General features: G+C 53.6%; 10 protein-coding genes across 10 annotated transcripts; 4 read left to right on the top strand and 6 right to left on the bottom strand.

Moving 5' to 3' along the window:
• Positions 1–776: 776 nt before the first annotated feature.
• Positions 777–2,153, top strand: LRP88_06942 (ribonucleotide-diphosphate reductase subunit RNR2; the record flags this gene model as incomplete). Its single annotated transcript, XM_083243479.1, has 3 exons — positions 777–806; positions 882–1,142; positions 1,212–2,153. 3 exons carry the CDS (start codon positions 777–779, stop codon positions 2,151–2,153), a joined length of 1,233 nt encoding a protein of 410 aa, XP_083100703.1.
• A 640-nt stretch (positions 2,154–2,793) lies between these two features.
• On the bottom strand, positions 2,794–3,278 carry LRP88_06941 (signal recognition particle 9 kDa protein-domain-containing protein; the record flags this gene model as incomplete). The annotated part of the gene is made up of 2 exons (XM_083243478.1): positions 2,794–3,147; positions 3,207–3,278. The coding sequence occupies 2 exons, from the start codon at positions 3,276–3,278 to the stop codon at positions 2,794–2,796; spliced, it is 426 nt and encodes a 141-aa protein (XP_083100702.1).
• A 484-nt stretch (positions 3,279–3,762) lies between these two features.
• On the bottom strand, positions 3,763–5,208 carry LRP88_06940 (ankyrin repeat-containing domain protein; the record flags this gene model as incomplete). Its single annotated transcript, XM_083243477.1, has 3 exons — positions 3,763–4,527; positions 4,581–5,098; positions 5,148–5,208. 3 exons carry the CDS (start codon positions 5,206–5,208, stop codon positions 3,763–3,765), a joined length of 1,344 nt encoding a protein of 447 aa, XP_083100701.1.
• Positions 5,209–5,626: 418 nt separating this feature from the next.
• On the bottom strand, positions 5,627–6,896 carry LRP88_06939 (WD-repeat containing protein SWD2; the record flags this gene model as incomplete). The annotated part of the gene is made up of 4 exons (XM_083243476.1): positions 5,627–6,338; positions 6,429–6,446; positions 6,519–6,703; positions 6,762–6,896. The coding sequence occupies 4 exons, from the start codon at positions 6,894–6,896 to the stop codon at positions 5,627–5,629; spliced, it is 1,050 nt and encodes a 349-aa protein (XP_083100700.1).
• A 1,636-nt stretch (positions 6,897–8,532) lies between these two features.
• On the top strand, positions 8,533–9,695 carry LRP88_06938 (mitochondrial carrier domain-containing protein; the record flags this gene model as incomplete). Its single annotated transcript, XM_083243475.1, has 4 exons — positions 8,533–8,549; positions 8,654–8,728; positions 8,803–9,404; positions 9,460–9,695. 4 exons carry the CDS (start codon positions 8,533–8,535, stop codon positions 9,693–9,695), a joined length of 930 nt encoding a protein of 309 aa, XP_083100699.1.
• A 312-nt stretch (positions 9,696–10,007) lies between these two features.
• Positions 10,008–11,241, bottom strand: LRP88_06937 (uncharacterized protein; the record flags this gene model as incomplete). The annotated part of the gene is made up of 2 exons (XM_083243474.1): positions 10,008–11,082; positions 11,156–11,241. The coding sequence occupies 2 exons, from the start codon at positions 11,239–11,241 to the stop codon at positions 10,008–10,010; spliced, it is 1,161 nt and encodes a 386-aa protein (XP_083100698.1).
• Positions 11,242–11,952: 711 nt separating this feature from the next.
• Positions 11,953–13,174, bottom strand: LRP88_06936 (kinase-like domain-containing protein; the record flags this gene model as incomplete). Its single annotated transcript, XM_083243473.1, has 3 exons — positions 11,953–12,349; positions 12,407–12,894; positions 12,950–13,174. The coding sequence occupies 3 exons, from the start codon at positions 13,172–13,174 to the stop codon at positions 11,953–11,955; spliced, it is 1,110 nt and encodes a 369-aa protein (XP_083100697.1).
• Positions 13,175–15,632: 2,458 nt separating this feature from the next.
• On the top strand, positions 15,633–16,897 carry LRP88_06935 (PH domain-containing protein; the record flags this gene model as incomplete). The annotated part of the gene is made up of 2 exons (XM_083243472.1): positions 15,633–15,809; positions 15,899–16,897. The coding sequence occupies 2 exons, from the start codon at positions 15,633–15,635 to the stop codon at positions 16,895–16,897; spliced, it is 1,176 nt and encodes a 391-aa protein (XP_083100696.1).
• A 733-nt stretch (positions 16,898–17,630) lies between these two features.
• LRP88_06934 (uncharacterized protein) lies at positions 17,631–18,879 on the bottom strand (the record flags this gene model as incomplete). Its single annotated transcript, XM_083243471.1, has 3 exons — positions 17,631–18,545; positions 18,604–18,747; positions 18,820–18,879. The coding sequence occupies 3 exons, from the start codon at positions 18,877–18,879 to the stop codon at positions 17,631–17,633; spliced, it is 1,119 nt and encodes a 372-aa protein (XP_083100695.1).
• A 2,052-nt stretch (positions 18,880–20,931) lies between these two features.
• Positions 20,932–22,635, top strand: LRP88_06933 (uncharacterized protein; the record flags this gene model as incomplete). The annotated part of the gene is made up of 5 exons (XM_083243470.1): positions 20,932–21,291; positions 21,380–21,475; positions 21,529–22,176; positions 22,259–22,379; positions 22,436–22,635. 5 exons carry the CDS (start codon positions 20,932–20,934, stop codon positions 22,633–22,635), a joined length of 1,425 nt encoding a protein of 474 aa, XP_083100694.1.
• Positions 22,636–25,968: the final 3,333 nt, after the last annotated feature.

Here is a 25,968-nt window from a genome sequence, read left to right as displayed (position 1 = left end):
CATCAGCTCCAGAGACCGATTATTTGGTTTTCCAAGCACTCTAATACACCGTCTCAGAATTGAATCATGTTCTGCGACCCCTTCATGACCTCCACCGCCTCAAGACCTGAGTCGCCCGGGTGAGCTCGGTCCCGCTGGGCGTCATGCCCCAGCTGCAGCCCATTTCGCATTGCCCCAACGACGCGAGATATGTAAGGATGTGCTGATTGATAAACCCGGGCCCCTCCATGACGCCAGTCAACCCTGACCAAGCCTGAATAATCCTCCCTTGCAATGAACGCAGGTACAAGGCAGTGGAGATGGAAAAACAAAAAGTACAGCACTTGACCTTGCCAAAGACGAACGTGAAGCTTGTCGAAACGCGTCTTTACGCGTCCCATTTGGCTCTTCCATGCTGGTGGCTGGAGATTCAGATGGTCTCAGCGGACGTCTTAGCGCCTTGGCGCTGCTGGTCTCTGCCCCGAAAGGCACCGAAAACCCCTGGTTCACCCAGTGACGCGCAGTGACACCCCAGCCGCTAGCGCCTTAATTGACCCACAGGCCCACCACGCAGAGAACTCACCGCGACGCGTTCCGATCCACGTGATAGCGCATCACCGCTATACAAAAGCCCATCCCGTCTGCCTCAGCTCATATTTCGACCAGATCATAAACCACCGCGTCCACATCCTCTCCCTTCAACAGTACACAACGCATACAAAGCCTTTTTCGTGTTTCCGCCTTGTCTTGCCTACATTTCGTTCCATTTCTTCTATTTGACACATACAAACACCACAATGGCTGCGCAAGTCACCCCTTCCAAGCAGGTTAGTGACGTCGACGACGGTTCACCTCTTCTCGTTATACAAGGGCAATTGATAGCTAACATGATTGTCCAACAGGCTGCCTCTGCCATTGAGAACTTCAAGATGGAGTCTCCCGCCAAGAAGCTCGACTTTGGTACCTCCAACAAGGAGAACCAGACCGCCGGTATCGACCTGAAGGCCAAGTGGGAGGAGGTTAAGAGGCAAGAGAAGCAGGTCATCCAGGAGAAGCAGGAGAAGCCCACTGTGGCTCCTGGCATCAAAGCTGAGGAGGCCGATGAGCCTCTTCTCCAAGAGAACCCCCAGCGTTTCGTTCTCTTCCCCATCAAGTACCATGAGGTATGTGACGCGTCCGAGACGCGTAAAGTGGTCCCCACCCTAGACCCCAATACTAACACGCCACAATAGATCTGGCAGATGTACAAGAAGGCCGAGGCCTCTTTCTGGACTGCCGAGGAGATTGATCTGTCCAAGGATCTCCACGACTGGAACAACCGCCTGACCTCTGACGAGCAGTTCTTCATCTCCCACATCCTTGCCTTCTTCGCCGCTTCTGACGGCATTGTCAACGAGAACCTTGTCGAGCGATTCAGCGGCGAGGTCCAGATCCCCGAGGCTCGATGCTTCTACGGCTTCCAGATCATGATGGAGAACATCCACTCCGAGACCTACTCTCTGCTCATTGACACTTACATCAAGGAGCCTTCTCAGCGAACCTACCTCTTCAACGCCATTGAGACCATCCCCTGCATCCGCAAGAAGGCCGACTGGGCTATCCGATGGATCCAGGACAAGGACTCGTCCTTTGCTCAGCGTCTCGTCGCCTTCGCTGCCGTCGAGGGTATCTTCTTCAGCGGTGCCTTTGCTTCCATCTTCTGGCTCAAGAAGCGTGGTCTCATGCCTGGTCTGACCTTCTCTAACGAGCTCATCTCTCGTGATGAGGGTCTTCACACCGACTTTGCATGCCTCCTCCACTCCCACCTCAAGGGCCGTGCTAGCAAGCAAGTCATTCAGGACATCATCACCGATGCCGTCACCATTGAGCAGGAGTTTCTGACTGAGGCTCTCCCCTGTGCCCTTCTCGGCATGAACGCCGACCTCATGAAGCAGTACATCGAGTTCGTCGCTGACCGTCTCCTGGTCGCCCTCGGCAACGAGAAGGTTTACAAGGCCACCAACCCCTTCGACTTCATGGAGAACATCTCCCTGGGTGGCAAGACCAACTTCTTCGAGAAGCGTGTCGGTGACTACCAGAAGGCTGGTGTCCTTCACAGCGCCAACAAGAACACTGAGGAAGAGACACCCAAGGGCGAGAACGGCGGTGACTTCACCTTCGACGAGGACTTCTAAATGTCTCGTCTCACGTCGTTTTCTTTCCTTTGGCCTGGGCCTAGTGGACCCAGGGGTACGCGCACATATGAACATATACCCTGTCTTACTTCCTTTTTTGTTACTCTACACTGAGACGAGCCTCGGGGCAGCGATACTTGGCTAATTACGATCGAGGCCAGTCCTGAAGCTGGATTTGCTCAGACCGGCACAAGGCGTTTGGGGGAATTGAACTTTGGGTGGATGAAAACAGCATTGATGGTTTAATTGTGTTTATGGATGACGATATTACTGTAGCACTCGATTAGAGATGAATTGATTAGATAAATAAGCCTGCAGTTCCTCGTGCCTCGATGCTCTCCGTGATGAAATATGTATGAAGTTGTGTGGTAGGATGCTTTCTAGCTGAAGCCCAGTCAAATATGAAAGTGGATGCCCCGTCATGATTTCAAAAAGAGGTGGTATTTCTCAAAGATGATATTCCTGCGAAGTCGTGTAAATATTCCAGGACTTTAAGGTCAAGATGTGTACTTCTAATCGTGATTTCTTGCGAAATCTATTCGTCATCTCATCAGATATCCGATCTCAGCTCTTTTAAAGATAGCCGTTGTCACTAAGAGCTCGAGTTTTGACTACATCGCTCAACATTTAACCACCTCATTCATTTCTTGCCCTTCTTCTTCTTCTTTCCACCACCACCTCCACTTTGCGCCGCAGGCGGTTGTTGTGACGTCGCGGCCTGCTGCTGCTCCTTCTGCTCCTCCTCACCAGCGTCCGCCATCGCCACCTCGGGCACGTCGGGGACGGCGGCCATGCTCCTCCCCAGGCGGCCGAGGGAGGCGTGCACGAGGCGGGAGACCTCTGCGGCCTTTGTGGTGCGGTACTTGAGGGCCACGCCGCTGACGGGGTCGTACGTCTTGAGGATGAGGCTGCCGCGCGGGGGCTTGGCCGTCGCTGCTGCATCGTCGGGGCGCGAGGGCGCTGGGCTGAGCGAGTACTTTGTGGTGATGCGAGTCTGGAGGGCTTGGTGGTTAGCTATGCGCCGTGGGAGATGAGGACGGTGGGAGGACGTACGGTGGCGGGTCGGGCATCAAGGAGGGCGATGGACTGGTCGAGCCATTCTTGGCTCGTCTTGAAGTAAGGCATTGTTGCGTGTAGCCTCTATGGCCGTCTCGCGGGGACGTCGAGTCGGTGTCGTGTGCGCAATGAGAAGCGCAACTCGGTGAGAATGGGCGTCCGGGCGGGATACGCGAGGACTGATGGGCGGGGCAGCAATTGCCTAATAGTAACAGGCCTCGATCCACTGTCTTTCAATGTGGCAGATTGTTCGTGGCTGTGTGGTCGACGTCGACGTCGTTGCGATGTGGGCTAGAGGAGGAAAGAAGATGGATGAGGTTGGAAGTGGGATATTCATGGTGGGGCTGGGCTTGAGGGGAGAGTTTAGGCGCCACAACACCACAAGAGCCCGGCCTTGTGTGCAACCTTGACGTTTGTTGAGCTTCACATTCAGTATCCGAGCTTACAATATCTCATACTGGAAGTACAAAGTGCAGATAAATAGATATTGATGGCTAAATAATGGGTGCGGCCTCTTCGATTTAACTGTAGTAATTCCTCAAGAGCTTAATGATTACCCATCAAGTATCTCCCCATCATCTTCTGGTGCAATCGGGGTATCCAGTGCCACCAACGGCAGAACAGTATCTCGAACCTCAACGTTCGCCTTCTGAGGGTCCGCCCCATGCTCAATCAAAACCTGGCCAATATCCTGCCGACCCGCCCTCACATAGTGCCACAGGGCAGGGTGTCCGTCAACCACCACATTGATGTTCTTGGCTCGCTGACAGACCATGTGTGCTACCTGAGCCTCCTCCCTCGCATACAGAGGGTTGCTGCCCCTGAGCGTCAGATTCATGATGGGGAGGTGCTCGATGCGTCCTTCGTAGGGGCCCTCGTCGACATCAGCCTCGGCTCCGGCGTCGAGTATAAGCTTCACAACCTCCTGGTTGTGACCTGGCCTGAGCGCATCAGCGAGCAACAGTCTCTTCCTACCCGTGCTCGTATCTATAGGGTTTGGAGAAGCTCCAGCGGCCAGGAGGAGCTTGACAGCTTCAACATGACGAGTCAGAACAGCGTTTTGAAGCGGATTGGTTGTTCCAATCTTTTCTGCGTCAATATCTGCACCGGCTTCTTCGATGAGAAACTTGATAGTCCCTGGGAAATCCTGGATTGTGTGCTCTGCTCTCACAGCACCCTGACCTTGCGACAGGTTGAGTTCGTTCTCCCATTTACGGGCTTCCACTGGACCTAGGGAGATGAGATGGCATAGCGACGTCTCGTCACTGTCATGTGGCTTGATGTTGACGTCGGCTCCCTGTTCGATAAGAAGCCGGGCCTTGATTCCATTAGCCTCTTTACTTCTCTCTGGAACTCGTCTCTGTAACTCACCACGTCCGGGTTGAGCGCGTACGCCAAAGCAGGGAGGTTGGCCCCGTCCAGGGTATTCGGATGCACTCCCTTGCTAATCAGCAGTTCGGCGATGGCAGTATTTCCACGGAGGCAAGCAAGATGCAACAGAGAGGAGGTATCCTTCCAGTGCATGTAGCCATGCGCGGGGGTAATCGCGCGCCTCCTCGTAGCCATACGATAGCGCAAGCTGTATAGGTTGTCGTTGTTAAAAGGCTTCATGAGCTTGGCAGCAAGATCCGTGCAAACATTGGAGAGAGCATCCAACGACCTCTCAGCTGTCCCCAGGGCACCGAACCAGCAGGCCCATTGAAGGGCGATGGGCATGTCCAGATTGCGAGGAAGCTTGAGCGAGTCTGTGACGTCTTGCGAGTAGAGGCGTGGGAGAGTCCGGACAGCCAAGACACGGCATGTTCTCACGATGCGAAACATGGACTTGTAGTAGTCCCGAGACGTTGACAGCTGGTCCAGTATCAGAGCCAGAATCTCGGGAGGCATCACTGCCTGGTTGTCAGCAACTGTAACCTCCATGCGTCTGGCACAACTCACCGGCCAAGTTTGGACGCCCGTCTATTTGATCGCCAGCCTGCTCAGTAACTTGCGGCTCCATGATGAGGTGCCTATATCTTTCAATGGATTAAATAACGAGGTGTGAAGGAGCGAGGATGCTGCCCAAGTTGTCTTATTTGTGGTGGGATAGAGAGAGTAAGCTCGGTTGCGTAGGTTCCAGGTCTCACCAACCCCGACCTATTTTCAAGACCCGATTGGGTAATACTATGGATGCCGGGTCTAGCATGGATGCTTTATTCATTCATACGCAGGTTACAAAGTGGCCTGATAGGGTAAATTCAGGTTTATTGTTGCAAGGTCTATATACAGGCTCTTCCATTACATTCAGTGTCAGTCATCGCATCCCAGATCATGATTCATGGGTATCTATTGTTTTCCTTTCCGTCAAGCGTTCATGGAGATTATTTGTTTTCCAACTTCTCAAACACCCCATCCTATCGCCATCCTGATCTGCTTCCTCATGCATGGGGATCAGGCAGCCAAAACACCAGCTCCTGGTCAGCCGTAGCGAAAAAGTTGAAGCGAGGGTTGAAGCCTAGCACGGATGCCTCCCTCTTATCAGGCAGCGTCCAGTTTGGCTCGAGGACCTTGTTGTCGCCTGGGGTAGCCATGCTATCCCAGACCAACACATCCTTCTTGGAACCGCTGAGGATATAACGGCCATCAGGGGTAAAGCAGCAGTCACCACTGCTCTCAAAAGTAGTTCCATCAGTCGAAGCGCCAGATACTGCCTCGCCAACCGCCAGCCGTCTTGTTCCCCCGTTTGGCTTGCGCAGGTATGCTTTGAGCGTGCCCTCAAAGGCGTCGAGCAGGAAATGTCCATTACCACGGGTTCCAACAAGCAATGATTTTCCATCATTAGAGAACTCGAGTTTTGTCCACCCCTTGACGAGACACTGAGAATCCACCCGCCGGCACTGCTCCACAACATCGACCGTTGCGAAGGGGGCCTTGTCGTAGTTGCGCGCATCATAAAGCAAGACCGTGCCACTGCTTGGGCAGGCCACGGCAAAGACGGTACCAGAAGGGTCGTATGCGGCGAGGTAGGGGGATCGGAGGAATAATTGACCTTGGCAGTTCTTGGTTTGCGTGTCCCATAGGCGCACCGTATTGTCTCGGGAGCAGGAGATGAAATTGTCGCTTCCAGGGTGGACGGACAGGCAAGTTACGCTGCCTTCGTGGCCTTCGAAGTAACGAATGAACGAGTTGTCGTGCGTCGCAAGGTATCGGATCGCATCTAACAGCAAGAATCAGCATTACATGTTCCGCGGAGCCAGCCTGGCGAGGTGAGGTCAGGTACCATTTTGCTTGGTGCTGGCATAGATGATGCTTGAGCCTGTGTGAGTGAACTTGGCGAGCTTGACACCATACTTTTTGCTGAGCAAGCTCTTGTCATGACGACCCTCCTTGACATTGTAGATCTGGATCGTCTCGTCGCTGGCTGAGGTCATAATAAGCTCGCCTTCGTCGTCGAAATCGATCGATAGCACATAGGGCTGAGGGCGTCCGTCCTTGATATCATCGCGGCGAAACAGCTATGGGAAGCGTAGATAGATTAGAACTCAGCCTCGGAAGATGAACAAAGGGTCGTACCTTGGTAGGACGAAAGTTGGATATCACATCGGAGAGGTTGGAGACGGAGGCGGTGGCGCCAATGGTGCGATGAATGTTGAGGGAAGAGCCGTTGGGGGTATTCGACCGGTCGATATCCATAGGCGTGGAAGCCATGGTGGGCTACGAGGCTGCAGGCGCAGATCGAGGTGCTAAGCTATGCCAATGAAGTGAACAGCTCGAGGGACAAAGCCCACGGAGCGCGTGAACGATGCGAGGACCCAATCGCACAGATAGCAAGGGTTGAAGCAAAGAACCAAGGGCTCAGTGGCCCAGTCGCTATGAGTCAAGGTTCTAGCGCATGCGAAGCGTATGTATCGAGCTGGGGGTGACGTCTGGAGGGCGGGTTCGCGGTTACTTTGGCCCGAGTGTGATGGTGTTGATGGATGGAATTGGATCTTTCCGCAGATGGAGCTAACCACGCCGAGAGCCAACGGCAGCAGCTGGAGGGGTGCAGGCAGTCTCAGCGCTGCGGGGTGCAGCCCATAGGCGATGGCCATCGGAATGGAACCTGGAACCTGAAGGCCGCCACGGCTTGCCCGTCAGGCTGTGGACCCCTGAAGAAGCGCTCAGGCATGGAATTAATCCCACTGTAATCCCGCTGCCACAAAGCTCTGTAACATGTCACAAGGTCCTGGGAATCAAGTCTCTAAGCATGGATCTGTCGACTGATGCAATGCATCTCGCTCGAGCGGATGCGATACTGCCTGTAACTGCGAAATGGTCGTGTGCAGTTCAGCACAGGCAGAGAAGCAATCCTACACCCGAATCTACTAAATCGGGTTCCTGGAGCGTCACATCTGCACAACCGCCATGAGCCGTAACAAGCCGAGCTTATCCCAATGGTCAATAGCGCAAGACGAGCCATGTGTTGAATCGCCCACGACAGCTGTTCTGCTGTTCCCCTTGGCCCTAGCGTGGAGTCTTTTCTTCTTCCTCCTTGCTCAACGCTTCACCAAATCAGAGCTCGTCATTTGTCCCCAGTCAAAGGGGGAGTGGTCCTACTGACGCAAGGTGTGTGTGGCCCTCCCCGTGGGCCCGCTTCCTCCCCCGCGAAAATCGCCGCCGAGGTCGGCACCTCGTTTCCCGGCCCCGACCCCGGCGCGGGAACAGCAGCAAAGAAAAAAAAATGCCCCCCCGAGATTGGATCGCGGTTGAGAACAACGGGTACTGCAGGACCGCCAGTACCCAGCCCCAGGCAGGCTTTGGGCATTGAGAGTGTGTGCCCGGGATAGAGGCATTGCATCGGAACGGTTCGCTAGAGATTAGTCGGCTGGATGAGTCCCGATCTTCGTCAGCGGGAGCGTGTCTGACAAAGGCCTTAGTAGATCCCGAGTCAGATATATCCCCTACCTGCCCCCAGTCTCACTCACCCTTCGAGAAGCTTGGTTCGCGTACAGCCCACGTTGTGTACTGTATGTACCTTTTTAGTGTAATTGCGCTGCATGTGGTACCTCTGCGCTGACAATTTCTCGTGCTGCGATAGGGTCCGAAGCCGCCGGTGACGGCGTGAACCCTTCTTTTCTGCGCATCTTCCATCCCAAAACTTCCTCTCGCTTGCTCACTTTTCCTTCTCTGCTCCTTTTAATCTTCTCGGATCTCTTGAGCTCCTCATTGCGGCCAATCGTCGACACAGGTTCTCTCTCCCGAGCTCTCCGACCCCTCTAGGGAACTTTCCCTTCCTCTTCCGCTCGCTTCCCTCTTCCTCTACTCGACCGTTGGCCGCCTCCTTGCGTCTGGAGAGCTCGGGGTCATGTCGACGACCGTTGGGTAAGAATACCTGCCTCAAGCTCGCCAGGATGTCTTCTATGGCATTTGAGGGTTTCTTATTTGCGACTGTGGCCTTTTCTCGTGCTAACCGCGTCCCTCTACAGCGCTTTTATCGCCGGTGGCATCGCCGCTTGCGGCGCCGTCACGGCGACCCATCCTTTTGAGACGGTCAAGATTCGGTAAATTCTAAACCTCCAGAGTCTCGTCGCCCGTCGAATTCAATTCCAGCTGACTTGCGACCTTCCCTTTGTAGCATGCAGTTGCAGGGCGAGCTCCAGAACAAGGGCCACCAGCCTCACCACTACCGCGGCCCGATCCACGGCGTGAGCGTCATTGTGCGCAACGAGGGTGTCCGTCGCATCTACCGCGGCATCGGCGCCGCCTACATCTACCAGGTCCTCCTCAATGGCTGCCGTCTTGGCTTCTACGAGCCCATGCGCCATGGCCTCGCGACTCTCTTCCTCAAGGACGGCAAGGCCCAGAACCTCGGCATCAACATGTTGTGTGGTGCCTCGTCGGGCGTCATCGGCGCCGCTGCCGGCAGCCCCTTCTTCCTCGTCAAGACCCGTCTCCAGAGCTACTCCGAGTTCCGACCAGTTGGTACCCAGCATCATTACCGAGGCGCATGGCATGGTTTCAAGTCCATCTACGGCAGCGAGGGTATCACCGGCCTCTACCGCGGCGTGCGAGCTGCTATGATCCGAACCGCCTTTGGTAGCTCCGTTCAGCTCCCTACCTACTTCTTTGCGAAGCGCCGTCTTGTTCGTCATCTTGGAATGGAAGAGGGTCCCGGTCTGCATCTTGCTTGCAGCGCTATGAGTGGTTTCGTCGTCTGCTGCGTCATGCATCCTCCTGGTTAGTTCTGCCGGTTAAACACTTCTCTACAGTCACTAACGCTCTACTCTTACAGACACGGTAATGTCCCGTCTCTACAACCAAAATGGAAACCTGTACAAGGGCGTTATCGACTGTCTCTCCAAGACAGTTCACTCCGAGGGTCTCTTTGCCCTGTACAAGGGTTTCCTGCCTCATCTCGCCCGAATCCTACCCCACACCATCCTGACGCTCAGTCTGGCGGAGCAGACGAACAAGCTGGTACGCAAGGTCGAGGATCGCATTCTGCCCAGGATGGAAATGGCAGCTTAAGGTGCTGTTGCGGGAGAGTTGAGTCAGGCGAGCGAGGCGAGGTCTGAGGGCCGATTGGATACCAGAGCATAATGGCTCTTGTTACGATAGGAAGGGTGGATATTTCTCGAGTACTATTTTACATGGTCACCTTGGTTAGAAGACGGGAGCATCTGGCATTGCCTACCTTACCTAGGCCATGGATCGGGCAATCAAAAGGCGGCGCGGCGCATCTTGGGGGGTTTTCAGTCATATAGACACAGAGACACCAGAATAAATAACGGTGCTTTTTTTATTGTTCATTTCCAAGCTCCATTTTCATATAAGCCTCTGCTATCCGTGAATGGATCGCTTACAACCATAACACAGCCGGCTCACGCCGCCAGAACCGGACCCGTGGCCGGAATCATCCCCTATGTCGCCCGCCCATCGCGAGTCCCCTTCAGCATCGAGTGACATGCCGCAACTTCCACAGAAACTGTTCCCCTGCGAGCGTTCTAGCTTCCCTGTCGTACGGACCACGTTGGCGACGATACCCGAGTATCCTTCCTCGACGCTTTGAAAGTATCGCGCCATCACCTCCTCGATGCTCATATCCTTGTGCGAGACAACATTGGCTGTGGCGTCCGCCTCATTTAATGGCACAACTTCCTTGAGTGAAGGTACAAGCTCGATGTATTGTAGCATCTCGTTGCGAAAGATCTCTCGCAAGGGATAGTACACGGGAAACTCAAGCCGGCTGGTCTCCTGTATAGCGCCGTTCGGTGTCGCCTCGTACTTGCACACCGTGGTCATGCCATCGGCGACCTGCAGTGGAACTGCAAATCCTCGCCCATTGGCAACCTCCGAAAGTGTCAAGGCGGCGAGGGCTGTGGTGCTGTGGCCGAGCAGAAGTGCTGAGCAAGAGCGCTCTATGGCCGTGTGAAGGAGGAGATGACGGACAAGCTGACGGAGGATGTCGGCGCGCGATGTGACGGTGGGAAGAGCATCGAAGAGCCTCCGGAGACGGGCGGCTGGGTCTTCATCTGGCATACCAGCGTCCAGGGGTATGGTTGACCAGTCTATGCTCTTGACAGAAAGGACATCTGTGAGAGGCACACATTCGAAGGTGGCATGTGGGAAACGCTGACGATACTCATCGAGGAGCTTCCTAGCAGGGGACTCCCCCTGTGGTGGCAGATCCGTGTCGACGTGAACAATAATGGGTTCAAATGGTGATGATGCCTTATTTGTTGAGTGGCGATGGGCTGTTTCATCAAGGATCTGGGCAAGAACACTTGATGAGGGACCAAATGAAAGACCGGCCAAGTATCGGCGATGAACTGGTAACCTTGAGACACGGATGTCTTTATGCATGGCGCCGAGACGCTTGATCATCTTGTTGACGACATACTGAACAAAGCAGTCGCTGTGAGTGAGTCAGAGGGTGCCTCACAACGACAACTTGGAGAAAGGCCTTTGTGAAACTGGGGGGTAGTTACCGGCATGCAGGATCCTTTCGCAGACTAAACGGAGCATTCTCGGCCTTGCACCGCTTGCAAGGCCGGCTGGTGTCGGAGCTGGGCATCGGGGTCGGGGTCGGAGACGGAGACGGGATTCGGGTGGCTTATACAGGGTAGACCGGACTTGTCCGTCACGGACGTTGAATCTTCGAAATAGAGCGTTTAAGGCCTCGTCCGTATAGCATAAGAATTTTATATTCTAGTTCATTGCCTTGAGGGAGGGGTAGAAGTGTTTGATGGGTCGGTTGGGCAGCAAGAAGGCGTGATGGAGTGAAGTTTGTGAAAAGTCGAAATTTTCGCCGCCGCCAACCGCTTGAGCTTACACACACAACAAATGCATCGCAAGAGTCAGTCATCGCCAAGCGTATATCTATATCATTACCAGCAAAACCCATATCAGTAAAAGAAACAGACCTCGTCCTGTGCAACCTTTTCTTCAATAGTTACCAACAAATAGAAAATTGATCATTCTATTATCTTGTCGTACTCAATTACACGTGCAAAAGGCGGCTCACTTGTCTATTCAGTCTCTATGTAGAAGTATTCATTCATTTGAAGGAAACCAAGTCAAGAACACGCCTTGGCTCATATTGCGGTTATAATCTTTGAACTGTAAGGTAGGTAGCTTCAAGCAAAATTATGCACCTACATGTGAGAGAAATATTAACCCTACGAGTTTGGAATCAACAGAGATCGTTCGGCATCTAGCATCTATTTTGTCCTTCAATCGATTCTATGTCGAGTTTGAATGTTATAAGAAGCCCAATATGCTAGTTTCAAGATCCAAACAAGCTGCCAAGTACATGGCCATTGAAGTACTCTCGTTCCTTGTTCCATGCCTTGACCAGAATCTCCTTGCCCACCTTGACCAGCTCGATGTTCTGCTCAGGGGTGCCCCATCCCGGCGTCTGTGAGCCGAAGCAAATCAGGTGAACGCCGACGTGGATGATTGTGCGGTAGGCAAACTCATCGTCGACCGCGCCGTAGCCGTCAGCAAATGCCCTGATCAACCACTCGCCAGCGTCGATATCCTTGTATAGCTTCAGCTGCCATAGTTCGGCAATCATCTGACCCAGGTCGAGGGGTCGGACGCCTAGTTCTGCTAGCTCCCAGTCGACAATTCTGATGGGAGTCTGAGTGCCCTCTTGAATGGAGACATCAGGCAGCAAGACACTATTCTATGATCAGCCATCTTCTAATCAGACATCGTTGCATCTTCGTCCAACTTACTTTCCGGTCCAAAAGTCACCATGAATGACGTTCAGAGCAGCCTCATCCTCGAGTTCCTTAGCAGCCAAATCGCTGATGCCCTGAATAATGTCCCTTGATTCACCAAAAATGGTTGGGTGCTGATCCACCTTCTGCAGTAGCTGCTGATAGTTAATCATGTTCTTAAGAACCTGCATCTCCTTGTTCCCTGCAAAGACTTCTCGAAGCGCAGCTTGCCCAGGCTCCTGGCTCCAGGAGTGGAACGCGCGGAGCCAAGCGCCGAGGCCGTGGCCGAGCTGCTCGCACTGGGACTTGAATAACTCGGGAGTTGGGGCGGCGTAGTGCTTGAGAGCATAGTCCTTGAGGCTGACGGCGTTGGTGAGATACTCTTGGACCTGAGTGTTGGTTTCTTTGTTGAAGTGATACACGGTGGGTGTGGATATGGCGCAGGACGGTGTTGTTGCTGGAGGGAGGGCAGCAAGATGGACGAGAGATTCTTGCTCGACGGCCTGTGGAAGCTATTAGAACGATAATGGAGGTGATTATTTGCACGAGTATACCTACACATCGTGATGTCGTCAGAGGAAAAGCAGGGTTAGTGGCAACATAACCTTCACCCTGTTTAATCACCACACCGTCGGGGTATTCTGAGGAGGGGTTCTCGAGGGTGGCATGATACATGAAGTTGGCAGTACCACCCGAGAGTTTCGTGAGCGACGAGACGGCGAACGGTGTCCCCTGAAGGACCTGTTTCACCTTGTCTTGAATCTCGTTCTCGGTGTTGGCCATGATTGCGGTGTTGGTGTAGTTGGTTGAGAGAGATTCTGTGGGGGTGACACAAACACGGCTCAGAAACAAGTTACTAAGGAATTGGCTGATCCTACAATGGAACTCAAAGGGATGCTTTTGATACAGTGATGCAATTGATATATAGACTTATACCCTACTACTTATATACTGTTTTTCTGAGACTGGATACTGTCAATACGGCCACTGGTGAGTATGTAGCTGCCGGTGATGCCGTAATTTGCAACCAACCAAGCCTGTGATTCGACAATGGCTGCTGGGTCGAACACTCGCCGATGACTCAACAAAAGTCGTCAAAGGGCGTTTGCTAACCAGCAACGGCAAGAAACAAGATGCATGCGCAAACCGAGGAAAATCAGAAGCAGCCGTAGGGTAAGTTAATATCATTGATGGAAGAGCCGCTCATGTTTGCCCCTGTAGCAGCAGTGTTTCGCCTTGTCGCCATGCCCTGAACATCCCCCCCACCGGAATAGTTCGATACGACAGGCGGGCGACAGGGAACAAGGGCCCTTTCGCTCTCATAATAACCGCTAGTTATCGTCTCACAAACCCATGGGTTGGGAGAAGCGCCCTGTATCAGAATTAGCAACCGACCGACCGTCTGGCCGGGCCGGGCCTTGACCTTGGCCGTCCCGTTTTGGGTGTGCGCTCGGCCGGCCACGCGCATGCAGCCGCACGACAGTCATCAATGGAGAGAACTCAAAGTGTCACTGCTTGCTTGCCTGGTCAAACTTACAAAGCCAGGGCGGATCTCCTGGTCTCGGGATGCGCGGACATCCATTGTTCGCTGCCTTGGTCAGCAGCTGCACAGCACAGCCTCTCTTCGTCCCAACATTAGGAAGAAGTCATTCACTGAGCAACCCCCAACGGGCACTGCCCGAAGGATTGGATGTCATCGCCGACGGGTCATGGAGGACGAGGCAAAAGACGTCAACTGGCGGTAGGTACGTAAGACTGATCCCCGGCGGGCGCAACTTGGTCAGGGTCTCGACCTTGCGCCACCTGATGTAATGCCGCCTGGAGCTGGAGCTGGAGCTGGAGGGAGAGAGATCTGCTGGCTTCAACCCCTCATTCTTTGAACTTACGAACACGGGCTCAACGTTCATGCCTAGAGTCGAGTAGAGTTCTCATGTACCGATGCTCCCGTCCGAGCTTGACAAGCCCCAGAGGCGACGCAATCTGCACCCAGAACTGAGCTCTAAAATACAGTAGCCTAGAGCCAGGTAGCTACTGTAATGACAGATTGATCTTGTGACCTGCTTTTCCCGATCTCATTTCTTCATGGCCGATTCACAGTCTGTGACCTTGACGCCGCCTCGTCCGCCCGCATCCGGGTCTGTCGACAAAAAGCACAGAGTGATTCGACACAACCGCCTCCTCGCCGAAACGCCCCGGCCGCAGAAAAGCCTACTTGTACCAATGCATGACGGAGGGTTCCAACAGGTACTCTGGGGGTACGCTGCCCCAAACTGTAAATACTTGACCCAGGGTTCAATTTTAGCAGCGATGCCAAGTATAGCCCTGTCTGGGCGCTCGTGCTGACAAGTACCTGCAGATCTGGGACTTGGCTTTTTTCTTAGCTAGGTTCCAGGTGCTTAGCAGGTCCCCCCCCGTCATTCATTCTGGAGACCATCCTGCGACAAGACAACCTCCGCTTCCATGTCGATCAAAACACCTTCTCCTCCCCTTTCTCTCGTCTCGTCCCGTTTCGTTACATTCTCGACCTTCCTTGCTCAGTAAAAGCCGCATTCTACACTTGACCCTCCAGTTCTTGCATAATCATTCATCCCCTTCATCTCTTCTTGCCACCTCTTTTGCTTCACTTCCAACCTACTTCTCTCTCCTAAATCTTGCTTCTTCAGCTCCTGTTGCTGTGCCTCCGTATTCGTACTCTAATAAACAACAACATCCCCCACGCACGCTGCGACAAACCAAACCAAACCACACCCACTATTAGACTGCGAAACCACTTGATCCAGACTCATCTCACCCGTCTCACCACATACGCTGGTATCACGTTCCACGCCCACCCAAATCGCCGCTTCGTCTTCCACCACCTTCTCTTCTCGTACCTGGATCCATCCTCCGTCCCAACGGTTATAACCCAGCGTCCATTCGCATCCCTGCTTATAACCCCATCCCTTCGACTTCGACGGCCGAGGGGCCAATCCTTCTTGTCGCAACCTTCACCGAGCCTTTTACCTCCATCTACTGCTGATTTCCCGATCGACGACTATAACGATTTTTCGAGCGCTTCAATCTCTTGGTCTACGAATTTTTTGGACATTGCATTACCCTCGACCGTGCTTCCTCCGCGACGTTTCTATCCTGCCTCATGCGCATGGCATCGCTGTCACCCTCAGCCCCGAATTCAAATCATCCAGCTCCAAGCGAATAGTCAACCATGGCCGGAACACTCGTCGAGCGCCCTGTGCCTCAGATGCAGGCTTCACTCAACACCAAGTTCGATTTCTCTGCGCGACCTCGCAGCCATTCCAACATCGAAGCTGCGTTCTCCCCCGTAAACAACGATGGCTGCTTCGACTTTGATCGTGTTGTGAAGAGTGGTTATGTGCAGAAGCGCACCCAAAAGACCAAGGTATGTACTGTCCTGAGCGTTCTCCTTGGCAATGTTCCGAGCATAACCCTCGTGTGCTCCTGACGGGTTGCTCAAGTCCAACTGAGTCTAACCTCTGATTATAGAAGTGGAAGAGCGTCTTCCTTGTGCTACGACCCAACACCATTTCCCTGTACAAGACTGACAAGGAGGACCGTTTGCGACACCAAATCTACCTGTCCGATCTTACTGCCGTCGCCGAACTCAAAGACCCCAAGCACAAGCGCCAGAACGTATTTGGGCTCTTTTCGCCGTCCCGCAACTACCACTTCCAAGCGCAATCTGCCCAGGAAGCCCAGGAATGGATCGCCTTGATTCGAAAGGATGCGCGCATCGACGAGGAGGAAGACGAGATGTTTCTGTCCAGCCCGAGGGTCACGCGACAGTCCCTGGCTGGCATGAACCCAGTCCCTATCAATGGTTCTCTGGATCGACTGGGCGAGAACGAGCGTTTCCTTTCGAGCTCTCCCGAGCCCCTGGCCACGTCAACCTCTAAGTTCGGCACTTCCGGGGGCAGGAGGAGATCATCCATACTCGAATCTTCCGGTTTGTCCGGCGCGGAGTTTGCGTCCCACTCCGATCTTTCCGATACCGAGGGTCTCCGTGTCCAAGATACATCATTCGAAAGCTTCGCCGTTCAGTCGCACACCAGCCTCCCTCCGTCAGGCCCCATTCGCCAGCCGGGCATGGGTATTCGCTCCGCCAGTCAGACCAGCGTGTCCAACATTGACCAGGACCCAGACCGTGTCATCTGGCAGGGCTGGCTCTACTTCTTGCGCAACCGTAGCGGAATGCGCCAGTGGAAGGACATGTGGGCTGTACTCCGCCCCCGTAACCTTATTCTCTACAAGGATGAGTCTGAGTACACAGCTCGCTGGATCCTACCACTTTCCTCGATTGTCAACGTTGTTGACATGGATCCCCTGAGCAAGAACAAAAAGCATTGCCTGCAGGTCATCACCGAGGAGAAGAGCTACCGCTTCTGCGCCCACGACGAGGATGCCCTCGTTCGTTGCATCGGCGCCTTCAAGAGCCTACTCGCCAAGCGCCGTGAACTCGAGGCCCGCGTCGCAGTGGCTTCTTCATGACCAGAGGCCAGTCGACCATGAACAATGAGCAATAAGGCCTATGTGCCACGGGCCTCGACGAAACAGTAGCACTCTTGACGAATTACGACGCCCAACGTTTTCTTGTTTCTGTCTGATAGCGAACTACTTGATCTACTTGTCTACCTTTTGTTTAGCGAGACTGGCAAAAAGAGGAGAGATATCCATGCTTTTGGAGGAGTTTTCTTTTTTGTTTGTTCCCACATAGCGCCTGTCCATACGCAAGACCTGCTTCATTTTGTATCCATAGTACATACCTATCAATGATATCCACCATACCTAGCACCGTTCTCTAGCATTCCCAGAACACACCATGTTTCATAGTCCCAAGATAGCATCCCAGTATCCCAAACGCCGGCCGACTCTCTAATAATGCAATCTCAAGACGGTTACAACGAAACCCAAGCTAGAAATGAACTGTAAAACACCAAGATTACCAAGACGGCAAGACATGCAGGAACGTGTATGGATCGTCGACGCCGGTCGGGCCCAGCGCTCTGGGCGTTGCCGCATGAGCCAAGAAATAATAGCATGCGAGTATGTCACTCCCAGCCTCCAACCGCTCATCAGAGTCGCCTTGGCGTTAGCCGGGAGGGGTGTATGTCTTGGCTTGTTGGCGAATGAAGCGCGAGGGGAGGTGTATCAGTTCTCCCGTAATACGGTCAGTAGTACATTGACTCGCTGACCATCATCCTGGAAGTGATTGAAGATAAGCCTACTCCATCTTGTCAATTCCAAAAAACTCGGCATCGAAATTGCCGTGCTCCATCAAGTTAAACTCGTCGTCGTCATGGTCATTCATCAGGTCTTCGAACGTGGCATCAGCCACTCCATGACCCCCGAGACCGGCACCGGAGTCGATGCTGCCGAAAATATCGTCGTCGTCGAACACCGGGTCAAGGGATTCCGTCTTCATCTCCTGCGAGGCCGCTTGGGTGTCTGTATTTGCTGAAGGCTCTGTCTTGATGGACATATCACCAGAATGTCCTGGCGGTGGTGGTGCGGGGTTCGCCTGGCCACCGGCGTTTGTGGGCAAGAGGTTGTCGAGACCCAGGATATCGTCGTTTCCTTCAGTAGGAGCAAATGTCGTGAGGTCAAACGACGGCTCTTGGGTGGTGGATGGATTCTGTGACTCGTTGTTTGGGGCCAGAGCGAAGCCCATGTTGGTAAAGTTGAGCTCCGAATGAGGCATGTCCCCCGTGAGGTCCATCGTATTGCTGTCCAGAGGCTTTTGGTCCATGTTTGGCATCGGGGCCATTGGTGCCGTTGCGGCTGGAGCAGGGGAGGCGCTGGTTTTGATGTGAGCAGCCTCACCAAGGGGATTGGGATGCATGGGCGCCACGGGCTCGTCCTTCATCATCACATCCTGCTGGCCAACATCCGGGAGTCCCATACCCATATCGGGAAAGGGGGCCACAGGCATGTTGCCTGTCATATCGGCCATGGGTTGAGCAGCGGGAGGGGGTGGTGATGACTCAATATCAATGACCATGGGCGATTTGGACTGAGGCTCAATAGGCTGAGGGGCCTGAGGTGCCGGTATAGGCTGTGGTAGCTGACTCTGCTGCTTTTGTTGTCTCTGTTCCTGTAACCTCTTGAGGTCACGCATCAAGACGGACTTGGAGTTGATCTTTGTGGGCGTGAGTGCGAGTGTCTGGGAAAGGCCAGGCTTTTTGAGGCTCACTCACGATATCCCATTCTAATTCATTCAGGGCAGAATGAAAGGTATGAATGGTGTCGGGCAGTTTAGACTTGAGTGCACCATGAGGCGGTTGCACGCTGCCCTGCGCATCTTTCCGTGAGGCGCGAAGAGCCTTGCCAGTTTGAACAAGCTGGGATATGAGTGGTCAGAAAGAACGGCTCAACAACAAGGCTTAAATCGGAGGTGGGTTTGAGATCCTTACAACGTCGTTGACCATGAGCTGTAGGACGTCCAGCGGGTCCTGGGGTTTTTGGGACGCCATTGTCAAGGTCAAGTAGCCGAGGTGCTTTGAAAAGAGCAGGAGAATAGGCCTTATGAGAAGCCTCCAATTATCTGTTCTTTAAGCACGTCGTAGATCCAAGAGGTTGCAATGCAAGATGGGTTGTTTGTCTTCGAGGTTGAAATCACAAAGGTGAAGACGCGCCCCCAAAGCTTAGGCCATCTAACGAAAGTGAGTTTGGCGGAGCGAAGTCACGTGCGCCCAAGATTCACTGTCTGCACTTGGAAGTTGTTTCACTTCTAGATCGGCTTGTTAGCGAGGAAGGCTTGGATAAGCACATAAGGAAAAGAAATATCTTAGGTATCTTGGATAGCAATGATATAGTGCATATACTTGAACTGGCTAGTTCGCCCTGGTTGTTGGGAATGGTTCCCATGAGAGGAGGGGCGGTGATGATTGTGCATGCGTTTGCCTTTACGGAGCACCTCTGAAATGAATAGTACCGAGTAAACCGGGCATTTTCTTTTTGATATGTCGCTTAGGATTTCGACATGATATACAATCTGTATGAACCCCCACTATTTACGAAAATCTACCAGTGTGATATTATCATCGGGTCGAGGCAAGCAAACGTTGGCAAACGACGACTTCTGACGCCAGCCACCATTCAACGCGGCGCCGGAATATCACTTACCGCTCTTCTGCAAACGACTGGAGAGTTCATCTATTTTCCCGCGGGATATGTTTACCAGGGTTGATATCTGAGGCGGAGAAGTTGTCGAGGCAGACTCCGTCACGCCATTCCTGCTTGATACAGCCATGTTAGTTGACTAGCGCTGGTGCCGTGGGCTGGTTGAAGACACAGCAAAGCCGTTGGAGTTGATCATGTTGGAGAATGGAGTTTGTAAGAGAAGTGGCACAATGAGTTTAGCCATAGCTTATGGCTTCTCGAGGCTAACTACTCACCTTCGTATCCCACTCTTGGCCCTGTCTCGTCGTCGTCAACTCCCGCCCGCTTCTCGACGCCCCATGGTTTGCGCTTGTTGTCTCTCCTCTCACCCCTTCACATCCTTGACCATGTGATCGAATCAAGCGTGAAGAATGTCAGGACAACCAATCACTGGTCATGGCACCTGCAGGGGATGTTGGGTTGGCAGTTGAGGTGGATAGTCGGTAAAGGTCACCGATTGATACCAGGCTGTTAGTATGTGCTGTACTGTATAGAGGACTGTGCGAACTTCCAATGAGTGGTGGTAGTTAATCTGCCCGTGCCCCTCCATCGCCTGCGCGCTTCTTCCTCCCTCTCTTCCCTTGCTTTCCCGCCAGTACTAGGATTCGAAATCTGTCTGTTGGAGCGGCTCTTGCGATTTTCCTTTGGGCTTCGTCTGGTTCCTCTCCTGTGTCCGATTTTTCTTTCTTCCTCATTTCCTCTCCTCGTGCTTTGTCGCTTCTCTCTCGTCCGTCTTCTACTGCGCATCGATCGTTGCTGCAACTGCTACCTAACTCACCACAACTTCTGAGTCTCTCTCGCCGTCCCTCCAACTTCAAATCATCTGGTCGTTGTCTCTCGTGCGGTTGCTGGGCTCCGATTTGTCACGTCAGGTCGCAAGGTACCGCCGCGATTCTTTTGGCTGCCCGTTGAGCGGCTCACCAATCTCCCCCACGTCTCACGTCCACTGGCAACGTCTCGTTGGCTTCCGCTCAAGAAACCCGAGCTCTCGAGCACCCCTCCTCTCCAGCTTCTCTTTGCCCTGCGCTGCGTATCGCATCGCATCGCAAACACTCGGTCCTCTGCGGATTCCTCCCCGAGCTTCTGGGTTTCCGCTCCCACTTCCCGCCTCCCGTCTCCCTCCCGTCGTCAGATCAGACCCCTCTGTGCCCACCGTGTCACTAGCTTCCTCGCCGAGTTGACCCCTGTCCTGTCAAACGCTACAAGGTACATACTGTCACCGACCGCCGACTGCGCTCCACCTCGACCGACCGACTACAGCTCATAGGTAGCCTTACCACCCTATCTCTGTCGTCCATCCTCTCCTGTTCCTCCCCTCCAAACCGCCCGCATCCTCCGACTTCTCCTCCACGACATCCTCGAGAATGGCTGACGCTGGCACTCCCTCCAACACGGCCCAGCTGCCTCCTCCGCCTGAGCCCAATGCTGGTGCCCAGGGCTTTCAAGGCGGCCAGAATGGCAGCCAGGCTCTTCCTCCTCCGCCTCTGCATATCCCTCAGAACACCAACCCGATCCCGACTGCCATCACTTCGCCCAGGTCTGGCGATCAGGGAGGCATCATGTCTCCCACCAGCGCGGGGGGCTTCCGCCGTGCCGCCCCTGAGCCTAACAAGCGCGCCCTCTATGTCGGTGGTTTGGACCAGCGCGTGACAGAGGATGTGTTGCGTCAGATCTTTGAGACTACGGGTCATGTCCAGAACGTCAAGATCATCCCTGACAAGAATGTAAGACCTGAGCCCGTTTCGCCGCGGCCATAGAGCTGGGCGCTACATCATGGAAAAAGAAAAGGCGGGCTAACCAAGAACCTTGCAGGCGCGGGGCTACAACTACGGATTCGTCGAGTACGATGACCCTGGTGCTGCTGAGCGTGCTATGCAGACCCTGAACGGACGACGGGTTCACCAATCGGTAACACATCACTGGCAAACTCGTTGGAGGACCGAAGCTGACACGTAGCGCAGGAAATTCGAGTCAACTGGGCGTATCAGTCAAACACGACAAACAAGGAGGATACTTCCAACCACTTCCACATTTTTGTCGGCGATTTGTCCAACGAGGTCAACGACGAGGTCCTTCTCCAGGCCTTCTCTGCTTTTGGTTCCGTCTCTGAGGCTCGTGTCATGTGGGATATGAAGACCGGTCGTTCTCGAGGTTACGGTTTTGTCGCCTTCCGGGACCGACCTGATGCCGAGAAGGCCCTGAGCTCCATGGACGGCGAATGGCTGGGTTCTCGAGCCATCCGATGCAACTGGGCGAACCAGAAGGGCCAGCCGTCCATGGCTCAGCAGCAGGCCATGCAGGCCATGGGCATGACCCCTACCACTCCCTACGGACACCACCAATTCCCAGCGCATGGCGTCGCTAGTTACGAAGTCATCCTGACCCAAACCCCCAGCTGGCAGACTACCTGCTACGTCGGAAACCTCACCCCTTACACAACCCCCAACGATGTTGTGCCGCTGTTCCAGAACTTTGGCTTTGTCGTCGAGTCGCGATTCCAGGCCGACCGTGGATTTGCTTTCATTAAGATGGACACACACGAGAATGCCGCCATGGCGATCTGCCAAATGAACGGATACAATGTCAACGGCCGACCCCTCAAGTGCAGCGTATGATTTGCCCTACCTAATCAAGCCTCTCCCTGAGGCCACCCATGATTGTACGAGATAGATGACTGACATGTGTTTGCAGTGGGGCAAGGACAAGACGCCCAACCCTCAGGGAGGATTTGACCCTTCTCAGCCATACAGTCCCCAGAGTGCTCAAGCTCCTCAATACCCGGGTACGCCTACCTTTTACCCCCAGTATGGTGGTGAGTGTGAAGCGTGAGCGAGCAGGCAGAGCTTGTAGCTAACAGCGATGGAATAGCCCAGTACGGCGGACAGCCCGGTAACTACGGCGGCCCCCAGACTGGTTCGCCGGCAGGCTACGGAGGATCCCCGATGGGATACGCTGGCCCCCAGAGCGCCGGAGGCTACGGACGGGGCCAGCAGCCCCCCAATGCCGAATGGGCGCAGCCTCGCCCCGGACAAAACTTCAACAACGGATTTGGCGGTTACCAGGCCTAGGAGGCAAAACGAGACCAAAGCAAGACGAGAAGCTAAAAGCCGGACGAAAATGATGACCAGGGATGCAAGTGTTTGTCATTTGAGATAACCATACTCTGGGCATTTCCTCCCTTTGCCTGTTACCCCCCTGTTTTCTTTCCACATTTCCGAGGATTCTTCTCATCAGCTTGTCTTGTTGATATCTATCTGCTGGCATTTTCAAGTTTTACTGCCTTGCCTACAGAAGGGGAATTCTGTCATGTCCCTCCCTTGTTTCTGGGGAAAGAGGTGGTTATGGTTTTCTCTCTGTGTCTCTGTCTCTGTCTCTGTCTCTGTCTCTGTCTCTGTCTGTTTTGCTTACAATCTACTGTATGCATGGATCCATGTTTTTACTTCTCTTCTCTTTTCGTCGACAAAAGTCGGGAGCGCCACATGTTTCTCAAATCTCTCTCTATCTCTCTGTCTGTACGAGCGCTAATCCCAGGATACCATCAACGTTTCACCTTAGCTTTGCGGCATTTGGGTCAGGGACCAGTCTGGCATTTCAATTTTCCCTTATCTGACGAGGTTATGAATGTTCCATCCAAGTCTTGTGTATCTGTCCTGTCAATGGAGCGTCTGATATTTCAGTGGCTGGCGAGGGGGCGGCAATTCCATTCCATGGATCATTATTTGTGTATCTAGCGGCGAGATTTTCTTAACGGATTTTTTCCTTGTCCCCTTTATTTTCATTTTTACCTCGGTACACGGCATGACGGAGAAGCGAGCAAGAAGAAGAAGCCGTTGTAAAATTGACGACCCAAGAGATGGGGAGGCGAGTATGGATGTGGGGAGTGAGAAGGTGCTCAGAGAATGCTACTCTGAACACAAGGGAGTCTCGGGGAGCTTCTACGAGAGGAGGCAACGCAAGATGAAATGAGAGACGAATGAATGAAACAACGATGACGAGGGGCGTTCTTTGGCGAATGCAATGTCATATTCTGAGCCCTGGCCTCGGGATTGTAATGAAAGAAGTGGTCTTAATTAATGCATGGACAACTGAATACCAAGGCAGACAAGGCAGACGCACATGGGGTGGGAGATGGATGCCCAGCTGGAGAGCGCGAGTGTTGTCTGGGTATCTATCTATTCCCTTCTGCACATGATGCAAGAGACCGACTACAACTTGGAGCGATCCAATGGAAGTCATATTCTGATCTGATGCTCGCTGTTGTTGAAGATGGGTTGCGTCTCGTGTCACCAATTGATACCTTGATACCTCACGAATCTGTATTACAACAGGGGTCAAGTTTGACTTCGGAGCTCTTTGAGTGAGACATGTGCAAGTGAAAGACGCAGAAGAAGTTTGGTGAATACCAGCAGTGAGAGAAATGCTTGGAACAGCTGAAAGGTGAATTACCTTGGTCCATCGGCGAGGGCGGGTATGGCATGGACACGAGAGCCACGTACGTTGGGCCGAAGATGGTGAGCTTATGAAACGGGGTTGGGACGATTTATGGGCTGCTTCTGGGGCTTGGGAGGGCCTGGGCGTGAGGTGCCGTGAGGGTTTGCGGGGACCGTTTGGGATTGTGAAACTTGTTTTTCTTGCCCTCGTTCTCTTTCCATGTCTTTATTCTTTTGAATACATGCTCGAGGAAGCAGGGACAAGGACGTCATTGTTGGTTCTTGGTAAGGCTGGCTGGCATCAATCGGGTAGAGATGCTTGCCTGGATGCAGCCGGGGGGACATCATTTGGATTTCTCAAGAACCCTGCTTGGACGTCGTGCCGTGTTGGCAGAGCATTTCCGGATGGACCCAAAGCCAATTCTTTCTTTGGGCAAACTCGATGGAGCTGCTGGTATGACAGAAAACGCAGTGCCAGCAAAGAGGGGGAAGAGAAAATCATGGAGATCGGTTTGCCACGATGTCGGTCAAAATCACCGTTTTGCTGCCACTCTTTCTTGTTCGTCGTGTAGTTATGCCAATCCACGCAAGCATCCCCATCGCGAACGGCGTCAAGCTTGCAGAAAAAAAGGCGCCAGTGAGCGCTGATTCGTGACGACGCACGCATGGAAAAGGGATCGTCTGTCTCTCTTGGCCGCCGACCCATGTTAGTCCGCCGCCGCCGCCCCCTCCTCCCCTTGTGGCCGCCGCAAATCTCCCATCGTTTCTCCAGCAAGGAAGCGGACGAACGAACGAACGAACGAACGAACCTTGCCTGAGTCGGTCCCCCGAGGAGAGGGCTGGGCTGAGCTGGCTGAGGGGCGCGGCTTTTCGGCGGCTGGGCATGGATCAATCCAATGGATCGATTTGCTTGGCTCGGCTCGAGGTTCCAAGGTCAGAAGAGTCAGAAGAGAAAGAGTGAGAGAGGTCCGGGCTTCAAGCCCAACGACGTGAAGCGAAGCGCCCTCTGTCAGCAGCCCAGCCCGGGTACCTGACCGAGGAACGAAGCGAGGGCTTACAGCAGGTTGGAGGGATGATAATCAAGGGTCTTTGGGCATTTATTCCTGCCGGATTGCCTTGTTTTTTTTTCTACGTCTGTTGTCATGTCCCATGCGATTGCGTAAGGGTAGCATGTCTATCAGACCAAGTAGACAGGCGACGTACGTCTTGTATGAGGGTCTGTGTTAGAATGGAGACCTAGGTAGGTATCGTCCCGTCGGCATTTGACAACCACTCGAGATTGGATCGTGGTTGTATCTGCGTGCTGTGTGCACAGAGTCAGTTGGCGCTCTGTTTGGTACTGGACTGGACTGGCTGGACTCCATGGCAGTAACGATATCCTCTGTAATACCTCTACCTAGTCATCAGTGGCTTTTCCCGCCGTGCTCTTGGTATCCATCTCTTGACGTCGTCCTTCTCTCCATTGCTGGATGCCGTCTTTCTCATACTCGGGCCGCCCACTTGCCGCCTTCCTCGTCTGGTCTTGTCTCATCCTTTTTCTCTGAGTGAGGGACAAATTTTGTGTCCCCCGGGTTGGCCGCAGCCGCAGTCTTCTCACCTTGTACCCTCGCATTCTCACATCCGCATCCGCCTCCTCTCGGTCTCGGGCTCTCTCACCATGAGTAGTACATGCGCTTATTAACCTTTCCATTTTACTCCCTTTCCTCTTTTTTATCGATCGAGAACCCCAAAGCCAATCTTGGCGTGCCGTACTGTACCATATCACCACCTTCTCGTCATCTCGCCGCCTCTGCGTCATCCTCGTCTTTACCACCCTCATCCACTGATTGACCGACACACACGCTCTCACGCTTCCCTCCTCTTCCATACCCACCCCCGGGCCTTGGGCCTCCACTGACGACTGCCCAATCCCGCCCCCTCCCGCCCCCAGAGCCAGACAGGACCAGAGCTCCAATTCGTACGTACATACGT

The sequence above is a fragment of the Fusarium phalaenopsidis genome (assembly GCF_050370095.1).
Source record: "Fusarium phalaenopsidis strain FUZ10S chromosome Unknown contig_32298, whole genome shotgun sequence".
NCBI classification, from domain to species: domain Eukaryota; kingdom Fungi; phylum Ascomycota; class Sordariomycetes; order Hypocreales; family Nectriaceae; genus Fusarium; species Fusarium phalaenopsidis.
This window is presented reverse-complemented; position numbering and strand designations above follow the sequence as displayed.